The sequence below is a fragment of the Rhinolophus ferrumequinum genome (genome assembly GCF_004115265.2).
Source record: "Rhinolophus ferrumequinum isolate MPI-CBG mRhiFer1 chromosome 3 unlocalized genomic scaffold, mRhiFer1_v1.p scaffold_36_arrow_ctg1_4, whole genome shotgun sequence".
NCBI classification, from domain to species: domain Eukaryota; kingdom Metazoa; phylum Chordata; class Mammalia; order Chiroptera; family Rhinolophidae; genus Rhinolophus; species Rhinolophus ferrumequinum.
Window position 1 is genome coordinate 1,877,740 of NW_022680354.1, and position 17,845 is coordinate 1,895,584.

Below are 17,845 nucleotides of genomic sequence, written 5' to 3' on the forward strand. Positions count from 1 at the left end.
ACACTCCTGAGATCCCAGTGGGGTCCAGACACGATGGGAGCAAGCTCGCAGACGGGTTACACCCTCAGGGGACAACATGGCTGCTCAGACTATTGAAGGTGAAGCAGAGCCCACGCCCCGCAGACGTGAGGTTTCACGCACGTTCGGCATTCAGAGATTCTCACCTAGAGAATTACCGTCATCCAGACATTTGGCAGCAGATGAGGGCACAGAAATTCAGAGGTTTGGGTGCCCTTTCTGGCAGCTCCTCCTTTCTCTGACGTGATGTGGTCCTAGATGGCCGTCTGTTTTCTGCTGCTCTGCAGGACATTTCTTTACATTTGTTTGCCTTCTTTCCTTTTTCCTCCTGCAGTTTTTGAGGGTCGATCAAGATAAGGACAAAGACTGCATCCTGGATTGTGGGGGGTCCCCGCAGAAACCCCTCTGTGCGTCCGACGGAAGGACCTTCCTGTCCCGCTGTGAGTTCCAACGCGCCAAGTGCAAGGACCCTCAGTTAGAAATCGCTCATCGTGGAAACTGCAAAGGTAAGCTACGTGTCGTCGCCCGAAGACCGGGAGGTGGGTCGGCCGCTACCACGGGTCGGCGTGGGTTTTGCCTCCGCCTTTGCTAAAGTTGTACATGTAAGAACTTTTCTGTCTGTGAAGTTTTTTCAGAGCACGTAAGGCAGGACAGTGATTTTTGGGACTGTCTCGAGCAGAGGCTTTTCTCACTCCATTAGTGCTCTATTTTCTTAGAATGTTTTATGACATCATGACACACATTTGTCCGAGAGTTTCACAGAATGTTTCCAGTGTCTTTTAAAGTTCTTGTCACCGAAGTTTGTTGTTGGTTGTTTCAGCTCTTTCTTATTTCACCGTTTAGCAAATGGGATGTGTACAATTCACCTGGACCGCTGCCAGTGATTGTTTTGTGCTAATTTTACATGTGTAATTTCTGATTTTCCTGCTTTGAGAATCAGACTTCGAGTTAAGTAGCTTGCTTAGAACAAAGCAGTGAAATACTTCCCACACTGATGAGAAGTTTGACTCAGAAAAACAGGTTGATGTTTCAAACATAAACAGTTCTGTTCAGAAAGAGATTTAACTTCTTTATCTTATTCTCTAGGATAGGTTTTCTGGGCGGGAATTCCCGCCCGTTCTCAGGAATTTTTTCGCTTTCCCGTTCTCGAATACTGAGATATCAACTATTTTCTGTTCTCCACAATGAATCGTTTCCACAAAGTGACGGCCGATACTACCAACCACCTGGGTTCAAGGAACTGATTTTCCCGATTTCCCAACCAACTTTTCTTGGGATTCGGGAACAGAAAAGCGAAAACAATTCCTGAGAATGGGCGGGAATTCCTGCCCGGAAACCCTGCTCCAGGAGACAAGAGCACACAGTGCTCTGGGGTGACAGTCTGTGGTTAGCTCTGGGGAAGCAGAGCACAGGTCTGCTGGCCACAGGAGCCTCCTGTCCCATCCCCAAGCTGGGCCACGTTGGGGTGATTTGCTCTTTCGTCCTGTCCTAATGCCATATCCTAGGTGACGGATTTAAGTCACACCCTGACGTGACAAAGATAGCATTCGCCCTGTCCCTTCGGCCTGGGTGTTGCTCCTGTAGGCCCCCTAGGGAATGCTCTGATCTCAGCGCTGAGATCTTGACCAGGGCTGAGATCTTGACGTGGGACAAGCCCTGTCCCCACGTGTGTTTGCTGCAGCTCCACGGGCACTGGGCAGGACCTGACGTCCTCTTTCCTCTTTGCTTTTGCCTGTAGCTGTGCCTGTAACCGGCGGTTACACGTTCTGAGGATATTTTCTGCTGCTGTGGTTTGTTCATCAGCAGAGTACTTGAGGGCCAGGGCCTGAGCTGAAGCGACAGTGGTTCTGCAGGCAGAGAGCCTGGCACGTTGCTCTGTATGAGGGTGTGGTGGAGAAGGGCTTGTGGGACTCAGGCCACGCCTGCCCTGCGGTCGGATGCCACTGGTGGGGTTGCCCCTCCCACCCCCCCACACACACACCACATGCGTCATGAGGGTCCCAGCACAAGGCTGACACACGTGAGGACGTTACCCGAGGGGCTAGGACAGCGGGCGAGCAGACAGTGGGAGCTGGAACATTAGATCTGTAATTTGTTCTGCCTCGGCAGGCGGAAGGAAAGCCATAGGTAGCTGGGGCAGAAAGAGGGTGGATGCGTGGAGGTGGCCCTGTGTCGGGCCTGTGTGCCCAGCTCAGCTCACATGGCCCCTGCCCACCTCCACTGGGCCTTTGACCGGGGTTTCCAGGCCCTCAGGTGACGAGCGTACCCTGGGTCAGCCTCGTTGTGCCCAAGGCCTGGGCTGCTCCTCACGGGACTGGCAGAGTGAAGGAATCAGTTTCTGCCCAGTGAAAATAGTTCCATTTCACTCTGCTGGTGGGTTTGCAAGGGAAACAGCGCAGCGAGCAGAGTTCCTTCATACTTGAAGGAATGTACTGCAGTGGGACTGTCACCCTGAGTCCAAAAACACAAGGCTTGCCCTACTGACGTGAGCCCATGGGCCAGGCAGGGCCCACCCAGGCAAGGTGTGGCCCTGGGACGGGCCGCATGGCATCAGCTTGGGGCTACTTGGAGGGGCTAGTCTTTGGGGCCACCCCCAGACCTGAAAATCAGCCTCAGAGATTGGGGCAGAGGATATGCATTTCAGCAGCACCCCGACCCTGACCTGCGGGGCGGGGTGGGGGCTCCAGCCCATTGGGAACAGCTGGTCTGTGATGACAGGACCACCTAGTGTACCTGGTCACCCAGGACGTGAACCTGTGGGGGGAGCTTTCGCCTACCTCTGGCCCAAACTGGAAATAGTGTTAATTTGGAAGATGCATTAAAAATAAAGAGCTATAACTTGTTGAACAAAACCAATGTGGTTCACAAATTAAATTTTAGTAGGGAAATAGTTTTAAAACGTTAAAACACAAATAGGAATGTCTTTCTTTAGAAAATTTTCATAAAAGTAAAGATGATAATCATTCAAATTAGCTGCATTTGAAATTGTTTCTTTAAATTATATGTACTAGCTACAATAGAAAACATACTGAAACTCTGAATTTAGCGGCAGCAAGCTGGGTGCTTTGTCAGCTAAAGGACGTTTGCTTGAGATCTGTCTGTGGTGATGGGGAAACGCAGGACACAGCTTTAAAGAAGGTTTTTGTGCATGAAAAACTCCTTTGTCTCCCTAACCATCCCTTCCCATCCTTAGAAAACAGCAGAAAACACCGGCCCAAATCTCAACCACCTGGAGTCCTATCGTTCGATACGATTATTTTGTCCTTGTAGCTGTTTTCTCAGTGGTCATTTGGGTTTTAGTAAACTGTATGCTATTTTTAATTTCCTTGGAGAAAACGTAAGTGAAAATTCTCGGATTCATTTAATAGAGATACACACATACACACAATCTTAGTTTGTTCAGGGGGACAACTGGTAATCCTGAGGCAGCGTCATTCTATGTGATTCTAAAATTATGTGATTAATTAGCTTCAATCAGGTTTTTTCCAAGAGATTCTGATATGTTCCTTAGGATTAATGAACTTAATACTTAACATTTTTTTCTTACTGAATGGCTCCTTGAAGAGTCACCTGAATGAGGACGGGTAGGTTTTATTCCCTCTGCATCTGACCCAGCTCTGGTTCAGAGGCACCTCAGGACAGAGCCACGCAACCGGGAGCTGCCTCCCCCGTGCGCTGAGATGGCCGTGTCAGCCTTTCCGGGGAACCTCAGTGCCGGCACATGCAGCTCTCCTCCAACCGTCCTTCAGTGGATTTCGGGGTCCTGCAGTGACAGAACAGCCCACACTGCCAAGGTGAGGTGGCAGAGGGGTCTCCAGGCTCAGTAATGGGGCTCATCCAGTTCCCGGTGGTACCCCCATCACAGGGGCCATGAAAACAGGGCCCCCAAAACCTCTTGACCTGCCCAGACACTGCAATGTGCTTGCTGTGACTTCAACGAAGACCGAGTCAGCCCTGGGGCCCTGGGAGAGCCCAGCCTCACGGAAGAAGCAGTTTTCTCACCGGGACACATGCCCAACAGGAACGGTGTCTCTGTCCACACTTGTCCTTTCGGCCCTAGACAGCTCCGCTCTCGGAGTTCTCGCACCTCTGCCAGGAAGGACAGCGTGCCTGGTCGGTGGTCCGGGACGGGGACAATGTGCAGTCTCACCATGGGCGCAGCATGGCCACAGGGTCGGGAAGGTGGCAGCCACAAGCACACGGCTGGAAGGGACTGGGCCCTGTCCCTCTGCGTCTGCTTCGTGACACCAAACACATCGATTGCAGGACGCTTGGCCCGGAGCTTCAGGCCTCGGCTGTGGTTATACACCTCAGTCACCTGTGCTGACAAACAGGGAGCGATTTAAGAGTACATTCAAATATCAGGTGATCTCTTTAGAGAAGCTTCTAGAAGCCATCGCCTATGCAAGCGGAGCCTGTGAGAACAAGAGCTGTGGAAGTGGTGAGTTTTGTGTTCCTTTTCCGACCACGTTCCATTGGATAACCCCAATCCAGTGTCCTGCCGCAGCGCCTAATTTGGCGCCACATTGAGCGTCTGCATTTGGCATCTGTGAGCGTTAGTGGGACCTGGACTGCAGTCCAGGTCTCTGGCTGGAAATCCAAGGCCAGAGCGTCCGTGTCCCACAGCTGGTGGAGGTGGCCTGTCCCCATGGCCTTCCATCTCGGCCCTCTGCCACGCCTGCCTGCAGGGTCAAGACCGGGCTGCTGCTGGACAGGGCGTGAATTCCTGTTAAACACAGATGTCTCCATAAGTAATACCTTTGTTACCTTACGTGTGTTTGGATCCAGCCTAACTTTTCTGGATAATTCCCTTGGTGGGCATTTTCACTTACTTCATTAAGCAAATTTCATACCATAAATTTGTAACACAAAAAAATGCGGTAAGGGAGAAGTAGGGAAAAATACAACTTACCTCGTAAAAGCAAGTTTAATTTAAATCAAAAGGACTGAAATGAAAGAATGCACAGGTACCCACAGACTTCAAAGTCCTGTTCGTTTGGTGCTTCAGCGGCCATGGCCAGCAGATGTTAAAGCCCCTTTAACGAGAGATTGTTGGCCAGGCGGCAGGTTTTCAAATAAGAGGGCCATATGCACCTGGGACGTGCCAGGTTTGGGTGAAGTGCTGGGACTCGGAGGTCCTGCTTTTAGCCCTCATCTTGGGGGTGGCCCTGGAAAGGGGTTCCGGGCTCTAATCTGCGTTTCCCTCCAGAAGCAGCCTTTTGCTTGGATTGGGGCTCATGGCAGAAATAGGACCTCATCACAGGGGACTGTCCTTCACCCAGGCTGGAGTACGCTGCCGGTCGCTTACCAGCCCAGCCCCCCAGATCCAGCACTTAACACCCCCTGGCCTGCGTGAGCCATTGTGGCGGAACCAGTTCACAGTGAGCCCTGCTGCTGACGGGACCTGAAGACAGGTGTCCCCGCTGCCACCTGCTCTGTTGTCTAAGGGCACAAACACTGACATTCACAGCACACCCAGGTGAGAGCTTTCTGCTCTGAATGTGAAAGAGGAGATGACGTGTCCTGATGTCCCTCAGGTCACACGAGTAACCGCTGACGTTCCTCTGCCCGATCCCCGTGCGGGACTTGGCGTGTGTTTCATGGGATCGACTTGGCGAGTGCTGGGCTGCATATTTTGAGGGCAGGTCACATGTCTGGTGGGGGACAGTCCCATACTCCTGTCCTCCGGGAAGCACTGCTGTGGAAACGACGACTTAAATATTTCCATCCCTGTTTAACTAAGTTGGATTGAAATGTTTTATGCATTTCACGTGACGATCGCCATTGACCCTGAGTAGAAAGAGGGCTTCACATGGAACAGGTTTCTCATAATTTTTGAGAAATGTGTGCAATTTGTGTTTTTAGAACTCAGCAAACACATTACTGTTTTCTTTTAATCTGAGACCACTGGGGCTGTCTTTCTTTTCAACAAAATTTCTGGCATTAAGTTAAAATAGCTGAATAGAAGGAGAAGCAGGAGGAGAGTCAAGTACCAGGAGATGCTGGAACGATGGTGAGATTCCTGGAACTGAAATCATAACAGGTATCTGACCAGGCAGCGTCCGAGGAGTTTTCCGAGACCGAGAGCCTAACATGGGCCAATGTGTAAGGAAAGGAATGTTGTTCCAGAAAGCTTTCCGGGTCAGCTGCCAGTGGCTCCTGGTCGCTGTCCTGGCCACCATGGCAGTGGTGGACCCTGTGACCAGCAAGCCGGCACATAGGACAGGGCCACAGGAGCCAGCAGGGTCGTGATGGAGGCAGATGGCACCCCACAGCGTGGGGGGCACTGTGACCAGTGCCAGTATCGTGACGCGTTTGCAGAGCCCTGCTCTCTCCCTGCGAGGACCCCAGGGGGACAGGCAGAGGCAGCCTGGCCAAGAAGCCACCATTGCACAGAAATCTCAGTGTCTGCATTGACCCAGGGCCTTCCCACTGGTCCGACCTGCTCAGACAAGCGTTGATCTTGGCGTTCCCTGAGGAAGCCCGTGGCCGCATGACCCTGGGACTGTGTGCTGAGCCCTCACACCACGGCCACCGCCCGGAACCGTCTCTGCAGCTCTGTAGAGACTGGCGGCTGCTTCAGTCTTGTTGGTGGTGGTCAGAGCAGTCGTTTGGTGTCACACCTTCTATTAGGGGATCCCCTGAGGCGAGGGACAGCAAGGGCACGAGGGTCTCAGGACAGCCCTGATTGTCCCTACCTGGGGACCAGGGCCATGTCAGCCGTCAGCAGCAGCGCCTTCCCCTTGGGGACATGTGCTCCGAGGGTGGCCCATGGATCGGCATCTCAGGACGCTGGGCTCAGTGTGCCTTCTGTCAAGTCCTGTGGAAAAAGACAGCTTACGCTGCTGTGCACGCACGTTTTAGAAATTCAGTGGAAGGCGGTAACCCACTGACGGTCAGCAGGGCTTGCCGTGCCTGAAACGAATGGGGTTGTCAGGTGTCCTTTCTTTAAGGTCCAAGGAGCCCGTCACGGCCATGCTCCACAGTGTTGCCACAGTGTGTCCTCTACGTAGCTTTTACTGAATTTTTATTAAAAAATGATAAAAACCTAAGTGTAGTGACTGCCCTGCGACCTGCTCAGGCCTCTTCGCACTCATCACTGAAGACGGTGGCGTCACCGTCCCGCCCAGCCTGACAGGAGCCCCACCCGCCGTGGCTCTCCATGTGGTGCTTGGAGCAGGAGCACGCCAGCTGGCGCCCAGGGGACCAGGAGCAGCGGGCGAGGACCTGCGCCCGCATCTTGCCAGCTGCCGGGTTTTCTGGTGCTACCAAGGTCAGGATCACAGAGCCTTGTGAGAGGACGCCTGCTGGGCCTCTGACCGCCTGGGGGGCACATTCGGCCGTGTCGTCTCGCCTTTAAAGTAGGTAGTTGGACCAGAGAGCACTGAGAATCCCTTCTGTTTGGTGATTTTTCTGATCAGAAAAGTGCGCCTAACAAGCCCTTACGTCAGACGCTTCATCACCTGCCACTCTCCTTAAGCGTCGGATGATGTCGTCTGTGGGGACGGCTGTCGCCTGTAGCTGCGTCTGGGGGCTGGCGGAAGCCCAAAAGGGCACTTAGTTCCTATAAATCAGTTGTTAGCCTGCTGTTGTTTTCTTCAGTGAAACAGGTATTTGCATGAAAGAAGTCTATGTGGGCTGTGCCTGTGTGTGTGTGCGTGTGCGTGTGCGTGTGTGTGTGCGTGTGTGTGTGTCTGTGTGTGTGTGTGTGTGCGTGTGTGCGTGTGTCTGTGTGTGTGACTCTCTTTTCTTCCCAGGCCTCTAGGCCGGGTCTTTGGCCCTGCTCCAGGCTATATCTATTCGATTTCTTCCTTCTGCAGGCCTGCTATCTGGATAACCGTCGAGCATGGTGGTGCTCGCTCGCTCTGAGCCTGTCTCTGGCAGGAATCTTACCCAAACCGGTGTCCCTTGGCTCCTTCATGGTGTGCTAGCAGGTCTGATGTTGGAAAGGTCCCTCTCTATAGATTGAAGGCCTCGTAACAAGAGGTGGCATCGTCGCTCCCCTGGCCCCGCAATGATCAGAAACACACAGACTTTTTAAGAATAGTAGTGAGCAGTTCTCTGCTGGCTTCAGCACTCCCTGGAGTCTGCGCTCATTGCAGAGCGGGCTTGGATCGGCTCCGCCCCCCTGGAGGTTATAGCCAGACTTCCCAGAAAAGGTTTGCTGACCTCTTGTATAATGACCTACTTTGCTGCTTTGATAGTTGTGGTTATCAATTATCAGAGAGATCGTAGGATCAGTTATTTCCTGTAGGAATGCCGTCAAAAACCGTCTGAATAATGTATTCTTGCAATAGTTTGCAGTTTATTTTCATTTTTTCCTGCATGACTTGGCAACCCCCATTAGTAGTCAGGGTGTTCCTATTATAGTTTGTCTCTGTCCTCAAGCATTTACAGCTATACTACTTACTGAAAATGAAAACTAAGTTCCTTTCCTCTCCAGTGAAATGTTACAAACTTCACTGAGCGCCTGCACGTTGGTGGGGGCGGGGCGGGTGGGCGTTCTGCCCATTTATCACAGCACGTCTGTCTGTATTCAGAAGGGAAAGGATATTTTATTTATGCCAAAGAACATTGCAACACAGAATTCTTAATTTTTCTGAGTCTGACCTTCAAAATGATAGGTGGGAAAAGTATCACAACTTTTGAAACACAGTGTCTGTCATCATTAGGTGCCAATCGAAACGAAAGGCACGCCCACCTGGGGCTATCCATCTGCGACCACTACCGAGAAGAGCACGCTCCGTTCATCTGGCTGCTCTTGCTGGTCCAGCTCCCACCTTCTAACGCCGGGCTCGCCTGTGCCAGGCCCCAAACTGGGCCACGAGGGCACAGCCGTGACAGCTGAGCTGACCCTGCGGCTTACAGCACTGTGCCCACTTAATACCCACTCAGTGCCAGCCTAGAATCAGAGTCAGTGGGTCTGCTGACCAGAAAACTATCTAGCGGACCTCTCGTTGTGTGTTAACACGATGGGATGCTGCAGCCATTCCGTGTTCCCGGGGATTCCCGCCTGCATACAAGGAACTTGTCATGCTCCATCTCTGGTGTGAGCTACACACCGTGGGAGACAAACACAGGGGCTCAAGGAACACTGGCTCACGCTTCCCGTTACCTCGTCGCTGCGGTGTGCCGGACAGGTGACCCCACAAGGAGAGCTGAGAGAGTGTTGAGTCCAGGGTCACATGCGAACATCATGTTTCCTGACCTCATTCTGGTCAAGCTCTCAGTCGCATCTAATGGCTGCTTTCCAAATTCTTCAGCAAAGTTCTCTTCCAAGTGTTGCTTAATCCTGTTTGGAGTGATTTTAGCAAAAAAGGAAATTATTTGCTTCCTGATTAAATGAAAAACGTCGTTAGAAACAGCCATTGTAAAGCATCGTCGTTTGTTTCTAGTTTATAGCGAGCATTGCATTTTGATAGCTGCTATGACTGATGCATCTTGATGTCTAAACAAGTTTTGTGATCACACTGGAAAAGGAATCTATTTTACTACTCAACTGAGAGAGCAGATTACTAACCAGGTAAATGAGTTGCTTACTAAGCTCACTGTGACTAACCCACAACTCCTCACAATTTTTCCTGTGGGAAGCCTGTTGTTAGGGAAGCTTGCTGAGCACAGTGGATCCTTCTGGAGCTCCTGCTGTTTTGGGTACAAACAAAGCTCTCTAAACATAGGTGAGCAAATGTGCACCAGATCATTTTCCTTTGGTCTAGTACAGTGGTTATCTTTGCTTAGAAGAAGATTAAAATAGTATTTTATTGCATGAAGATATTAATATTATAATTTTCACTTCTGAGGAATTTTCCTACGAGGTAAACATTGAGCATAGAGTTGACAAATCACTGTGAGCCAAAAAGTGATGTGATACCACTTCATGGCTAGTAACAATAAAAAGTGAAAAAGACAGGACATACGTAGCGGTGAGGATGTAGAACAAAACCTTTGTCCCGTTTGACAGGGATGTAACATGGTTCAGCTGCTGTGGAAAATAGTTTAGTGCTTTGTTTGGAAGGTAAACACAGAATCATCACAGGTGCAGAAATTGCCATCCTAGGTCCAGATCCAAAGGACTTGAAAACCTGTTCACACGAAAACGTGTCTGTGGGTGTCCACAGCAGCGTTATGCACAGTGGCCAAAAGGTGGGAACACCCAGGTGCCGTCTGCAGGTGAACAGACAAACGGTGCTTTATCCACACAGCGGCACGTCATTCTGCCATAAGAAGGGATGGCGTGCTTGCTGGCACACGCTATAACGTGGATGACCTCGAAACATGCCAGCTGCAAGAATCCAGTCACAAAAGGCCACGTCTTCGATGAGTCCACTTCTATGAAATGTCCAGAACAGGCAAAGCCACAGAGACCAAGAGCAGCTGGGCAGTTGGGGGAGGGGTGGGAGTGGCTCCTCAGTGGCCTGGGTTTCCTTTTGGGGGGGGGAAATGTTCTGGAACCCGATGGAGGAGGTGGTTACACAACGTTGTGGGCGAGCTAAACGCCACTGAATCATACACTTTAAAATGGCTAAAATGATGAATTTTACGTTTTGTGTAGTTGCGTCATAATAAAAAAATTATGGTGTTTGTGTTCTGAGGATTTAATTTTCAAACAGTTAAAAGTAAATTGTCCAGAGTGAAACCTCAACAAGGCACTGAACAGTTCAGGACCTGCTTAATTTCTAATCTAAGCATGAGTGCACAGATAGTTACACTCCAGCCAGGGGACAGGTTGGGACCTGCACCTAGAGCCTCGAGGGAAAGTGTGAGCCTTTTCGTTGTGTTCTTCAGAGGTGATATAAAAGGGGAAATTGGGACTAATATAACTTCGAAGGTGTGCTTCGTGCTGTGATTGCTGTCAGGGGTCATTGAATTTCGCGGACAGTGTGTAGACGTTAGTCAGGCAATGGTGTGAAGTGACATTCAGGACACTGGGGACGATAGCAGATGAGCTGAGGACAGGCCGGAGGGAGGTCTGTGACGTGACACTCACTCACCGCAGTGTGTTGTCTGAGAGGGTGGATCTCAGGTTCCGGGTTCTTACCACAACAAAGTAAATAACAAAACAAAAATAGCACAGGGGGGTGGCCTCAGTTTTGGAGGAAACCCCTCAAGCTATTGTGAGTCTCAGCATCCTGGTTTGGGGGCTGCTGCTCAGACTCTTCTCTGTGGTAAAGCCCTTGCACCTGACTCAGAGGATCTGGAATGGGGAACAATAAGCAGGTGGCTTGAGGCAAGCCACCTCAGGTGGTGACAGACTTTTTTCCAAGGGACAGTGGACACAGGCCCACAGTTTCCTCCGATTAAATGGTTAGCAACACGCAGGCACAGACCTAGGATTCCTACTCTATCAAACACGAGGGTGCAGGTTCCAGAACCGTCCGGCCAAGGGTAGATGTGACGTCTTTAAAAGAAGGCATCCAAGCCGGGAACAGGGCCCATGCGGGGTTTGGAAAATGTACGCCTTCTGGCATGTTCCACGAGAGCTCCAGCATGAGATGTAATTTGTACCTCCGTCTGCACCCGTGCAGAGACCCTGCATATCATACTTTCTCTTTAGACAGTCAAACCACAGGTTGTCTTCCAAACACGGGACAGAGGTCCAGCAAACAGTGATTCCTCGTCAGCTAAACACAGACTGCATTAAAACCACGTTGCTGAGTGGGTTGGCAGGCCAAGCGTCCATGCGGATGGCAGCCCTGAGCCCGTGAGGGTCTGTGCGGCGGGCAGCCTGCCCACGGCACCCCGCAGCCCAGGCTCGGAGCCTCCACCGGCAGGGGCTGTGTCAGCACACGGACACCCGGAGCTGTCGCCAGCGGCCCGGAGCCTGGGGGCTGCTGCCCAGATGGCACTGTGCAGCCAGTAGCTTTTACTACCAGGCAATCAGAAAGTCACCAACTAAAGACGCTGGGCGGTGGCCACGTCCAGAGGGCTGTGAAGATCTGGATAACTTGTTATTTAAATCTGGAAACGCTTAAGAAAAGTTGGGAAAGCCATTCCTTGCAAGGTTTAACATTCAAATGAGCTGCATTATACAAGGCTGAATGCAGTGGGAGTTGTCCTTGCGGTTGTATCCCAGGGCCTGAGGCCTGGGGTGGGGACTGCACAGCCTCTTGTCAGCTGGGCATGGGCCCTCCTTGAGCCAGCTTCCCTGGCTGGGTTCAGGCAGAGAGGGGACCTGGCCAGGGTAGTTGCACCATCAACCCTTTCACGGGAAGTCGCACCCAGCGCCCTTTCTGGTTCCCAGGCAGTGTGGGCGCAGTGCAGACTACACAGCTGAGGGGGAGAAGCTTCCGGGCTGGGCTGCTCAGGGCCGTCACTCACACACGCGCGGTGCCCATGGACGGCCGTGGTGTCCAGCGCGGGACCTGTTACGCTTCAATGTTGTTAGACTTTTCCACTACTTTCTTGAGTTCTGATGCGTATCTTCCTAAGAAGCAGAAGGACCACCGTGCTTTACGTCAAATTATGTTGTCGTAATTTTAACATGAGTGTGCGAAAAGTTGGGACGGATGAGAGGAGTGCTAAGTAGATAGGACCCTTTTTATCTAATGCATCGTCACACTTAAAGTTGGGAGCTTAGTGTCATTCTGAGGTCCTAGGAAACGTAGCTGCTGAAAGAAGAGGCCACCATGGCTTGTTTCCTCACAACGGTGGTCTGCAGACTGGGCAGGTCCCCGGGGCCCCCAGCTGAGGGCCAGGATGTCACGTGCCCTCGAGTCACCCTAGCACTCCCTCCGTCTGGACCAGTGTATTTGGTCTGATTCTAACAGTGGTTTGAGACCCAGCCCCTCGTGGTGTGTGGACTGGACCCCATGTACTTAGACGGCCGTCCTTGTGCCTATAGAGTCGGCCTGGGCCTGCACTGCAGCTGCTGCGTCTCCATTGCCCACGTTGCACCAGGCTAAACCAGAAACCTTTCCTGGGCCTCTGCTTCCCTCAGTGCACAGGAGACCCCGCTCCCTGACCACACGAGCCTGTCACTGTGTGACACACAGTGTGCGTGCAGCTCGAGGCCTGCCATTCTGCTCGGGCTTGCTCTCCCAGGGGACCCTCCAGCCTCGGCCGTCTGCACGCTCCTCTGTGACTCACGCGTTCGCGTCTTCCATCTTCCTGTGTCACGACAGCCGTCTCTGCTCTGTGTTTTCCTGCAGACGTGTCCAGGTGTGTGGCCGAGAGGAAGTACACCCAGGAACAGGCCCGGAAGGAGCTCCAGCAGGTGTTCATTCCGGAATGCAACGATGACGGCACCTACAGTCAGGTTACAAACTGCGCCTGAGCCGTGGGGAGGGCCAGCGGTGGGGAACAGAGCTAGAGGAAGGAGACGGCCAGGGTGGCAGCGGGAAACCGCCCTTCACACGGTGGAGCGCGAGCCCCCCTGAGCCTCACCTTCACGAGCAGGTGTGTGTGAATTCCTTCCTGGGGCAGATATTCGTGTCATTGCCCCACGGTCACCTTCATTACCGTGTGGTGGGAACGGGCAGCTTCCTCAGTGCGGCTGTCCAGCGTGCTGACCCGATGAGAACCTGCTTTCAGTGTAATTTTAGTTCTGGTGGAGCTCGCACTAGAATCAGAACGTGAGTGCCAGCCATGAGCTCGCGAGACTCCAGACACGGAGGCCGTGGGCCCTGAAGCTTCTCGCTTTGCTCTGAGGGCTTGGTCAGTAACTCGGTCGCCTCTCTCAGGCATGCCAACGTTATCGTCACACATACTGTTCCTCCTGCTTAAGGAAAAGGAATTCCTGAATGCCAACTATGTAGCTTTCGGTGGAAAAACAACACGGCATCTGCTGTGGGCTCTCTGACACTAACGGGAGCCCTACACATTTTTAAATCCATCATTTCACCTTTGGAAGACTAAGGAGAGAGAGAGAGAGCAATGGAGACAGGTTAGCACTGCAGGCAGTGTCACTGCCTAGTCGGACAGATGCCCAGGGACCCAGGCGTGCGAGGGAAAGACTGTCCGCTAACGGGCTGACCAGTGTCTTCTCCTTGACTCAGCCCTGGGCCACCTGAGAGACCCTGAACAGCTGGACCCTGGGGGCCTCGGGTGTCAGATGCGGGCTTGGGCTCCATCTCAGAGATGGTGAGGAGTAGATAACAGTTCAGGTGGCAGCACACGCCAGCTGTCGGTCAACGCCCTCGGTTGCGTTTTTCTGTCAAATGCTGAGTCCAGGCCATCACACTCTCTCCGCCGAGTATTGCGATGCAGTGGGCCTCCTAAGAGAAGGACAGTGGCCTTAGCACCACGGAGGCACTTGAGTACTGACCGCTGTCCTGTCGCCTCTCCAGGTCCAGTGTCACAGCTACACGGGATACTGCTGGTGTGTCACGCCCAACGGAAGGCCCATCAGCGGCACCGCCGTGGCCCACAAGACACCCCGGTGCCCTGGTAGGTCTGATTTAACTTATGGGGGGGCGCCTTCCACTGACATCGGTGGGCTGATCTTCTGATCATCTTACCTATGTTTGCTCATGATTCAAAAGAAACTCAGCTTTGGTGGCCTTGTGAGGAACGAGGGGAAGGGGTTTGTGTCACTGGACAAACCCTAAACTATGACGAAACTTTGTTTTAAAGACGGCTTTCCAACAGAAGGTCGGGTCTGAACCATGATAGGTCACAGGGACTCGTGATTCTTGATATTCAGAAATAACTCCCAGGACTCGAATCAACGGTGGAAAGGACCCGATGTTTTCTTTGGCAAGAAAAGCAACAAATTCTGGTTTTGTATGTATGTGTTTGCAGAAAAACTGGATCATTCTTTATAGCTCCATCTCCAGATGGTTTATTTGTGTTATTCCTCAGAAGAGGGCATGATGTACAGAGTTAATAATCCTGGCAGGAGAACACGCTATAAAATAGTCTGTGTTCCATTAAGATTTTACCGAAAACATTAGAAACATTCAGATCATTTGTATTTGAAAATGGTCTGCAGCCTGAGTTTTGATTAATTGTTTGGGGAGACCTGTCAGATCATCTATGACGAAATTTCATGGTCTGTGTGTCTGTTTCTAGATTAGACTTATGAAAATAGGCAAAACATCATTGTATAACAATAAGAAAGTACAAAACACCTTCCTGATTTGTCATGTACAATATTGCAACAGTGGCATTTCGAGTTTTCTTTGAGATTTGTTTTCTATTTAAAGGAAGGCGTTTTATAAGTAGAAATTCTGCCATGACTCAGACATTTATAGCGGGAGCCGCGGCACAGAACTCGTAACTCCCTCAGAATGATGACATGTGTAAGTAACAGTAACACGAAAGCTTATATTGCTGGTGACTGGTCCCCACTTCAAAACCGTGGGGTGCACATGATGTGGAATTAAAATATATTTATTTTTTAAAACTATTTTTTCATCAAGACCTAAAGATGGCTAAAGAAATATTTTTAGTGAGCTAACATTGCACCTAATAATTCTTTTACAAACGCATGGAGTGAATGAAAAAAGAGCAGAGCACATGAAGTTGGGTCCGCGTGTGTCCCTCCCTGAAAGACGGCTTCACGCACTCACTTCACCCACATCGCAGCCTTTGGAGTCCGGACTTGCTTTACAAAGGAACAAGTGGGGTGATAGCTGTGTCTGTGGTTCCAGTGAGCCCTTTGGAAGCATTCCGTAGGATCCCAGAGAACTTTCTGAGAAGACCATGTGCAAAATCTGCTGCAATTCTTAGATTCTCCAAGTAACACTTCGCTTTTGGGCTCAAACCACTATTCACGCACACTCTTTTTTCTAACCAGGTATTAGTAACACTTCACTGGCTAGAAATGCCCCACTCTGTTCACACCCATCTGGAGCTTTCGGTCCCAATGATGGGTTATGGGAGAAAGGGCCGTGTGTCCTTTTGTGAAGGTCCAGTGTTTACCACGTGGGGAGCTTCTGAGGGGGCGGCGACGGATTTCAGATTAAACGTGCAGCGCGGGCTAAGCGGGCCGACTTCTCAGCCCCGCTCTCCGTGAGCGGCTCGTTCGCTGTCGTGGCAGCGTCTGGTGGCTGTGAGCTGCCTGCTGGCTTGGCCTAGGTCGCCTCACACCTGCTGGTGCTAATCTATTCCATAGCTCCCACAGTTATGGAAAAATTTTGTTAGTCCCCAGTCATGTTCACGTATTGATTTTGCAAAACCTTGGGCCTGGGAGAGCAGGTGCCTGGGTTAGGACATGTGTGAAACTTTGTAGAGTTGTGGGGAGTTTGAGAAAACTTTGCAGTTCAAGGGAGAGTTTTGGGAGGATCACACACCACACACACACACACACACGTGTGAAGTTTATGATAAACTTTGGCAGCATGTAATTTAAGTTTTCCCAGATGTAGACGCAACCTCACAGAAACTGCAGAGAAGTAGGACAATGGGACGTCCCTTCGCACGACTCAGTGATGAATGACATGTCACAGCTGTCCAGAGGTTCCATCTGCAGACGGCCAGGGCCTCAGTGTCCAGGTGCGTTCGCCCCCACCCCTACCTGGCACTTATGAGGGCGCGACACCCACTGTCTGTCAGGAAGGGAGCGGTTCCCATCCCGCTTATCAAAACTGGGGAAACATCAGCGTTCAGTAGGTACCTTTTGTCCTGGAATTTATACCAAATTCACCATATAGGTACATGCTGCAACCACTTGGAAATCAGAAAAAGAGATTGCGAGCTTAGCCATACACAGTGGCTGTCACTCAGATGGTGCACGTGCGTGTTTATCACCCGCGCAGACACAGCAGGAAGCGCAGCCACGTGTGGTGGGAGGGGGAGCCCCTGCACCACCGCCACCTCCTCAGGGCTCCCAGAAAGACCTTCCAAAGGGGAGGATTTGTGCATTTTTTATGGCATTAGTGCGAAGCACCCCAATTCCTATTCATCAGTAGGAAGAATGAGGTAGTGTTTGTGCCGGTCTCAGCCTGTCCTTAACCAGCCCTCGTGGTTCTTGTTTTGACGGCAAGACATCTGTCCTCAGCAGTAACCACCAGGAAACTTGTAAAGACGCTGCTTGTCACTCAGTAGACCTGGAAGTGATACAGACACCTGGGGCCCACGGCTGGGCCTGGGGATCTGCTTTTATTAGGGTCGTGGGTGGTTTGCTCGGTTTACACAGCGGAAAACTAAGCAGTGAGGAAAGTGAGAGTGGCTGCTGTCGATGACAGTGACAGGTGGTTCTAATACAGTCACTGGAAGTGGAAGGACGAGAGCCCAGAGCTCGGAGGTCAGCCTGGCTCTTAGGGCAGCCTGAGGGTCGGACACGGACCCGGGGTCACACAGTGGGCGCGGCGGCTGGCCTGCAGAGATGCAGAGAGACACCTGTGCTTGCGAAGGGGAAGGTGTAGGGACTCGGCCCCCTGCTCTGGAGCCCAGGGCCTCGACCTGTGTGGGGATTCCTGGTGCCATGCACTGATGAAGCGGTCATGCAACATTTCACAGGTTTAAGAAGTTAAAAGTGCAAATACTGTCAGGAGAGGAAACACACAGACTGATTTCTCCCAAAGCGTGTTCAGGGGTTGGACCCCCTTCCCTGGGGTGTTTGAAGCAGGGAAGGGGGCAGGTGCTTGGGAGCTGGCTGGAGGCAGTTAAGGAATGGAGGCCCTGGCGGCTCTGGGGGAGGGTCGGAAAAGACGTGAATGAGGACGTGGGAAGACCAGTGGTGAGGGGTGCCAGCAGCGATGTCCTGCGGTGGAGACAGCGGGTGTGGCGTGGGTGCCGTTGGCTGCATCGTGGGGACAGACACATGGGGTGTCACAGCAGCCTGGGCTGGCATGGTGTCACCTTCTGCTTCACAGGTAGGAGCTGTACCCAAGGCCTCTGTGCTGGTGACAGAGCTCGGATGTCAGTCTATAGCTTTGTCTCGTAG

At 51.8% G+C, this 17,845-nt stretch overlaps 1 protein-coding gene across 2 annotated transcripts in view; it reads left to right on the forward strand.

Moving 5' to 3' along the window:
- The window catches only part of SMOC2 (SPARC related modular calcium binding 2), a 165,691-nt gene that overhangs the window by 47,702 nt on the left and 100,144 nt on the right, over window positions 1-17,845 (forward strand). For both annotated transcript variants that reach the window (XM_033100475.1, XM_033100476.1), the window contains exons 2-4: window positions 353-524; window positions 13,167-13,273; window positions 14,304-14,403. In XM_033100475.1, the coding sequence (XP_032956366.1) occupies window positions 353-524; window positions 13,167-13,273; window positions 14,304-14,403 (379 nt within the window). The remainder of the gene's footprint in view (window positions 1-352; window positions 525-13,166; window positions 13,274-14,303; window positions 14,404-17,845) is intronic.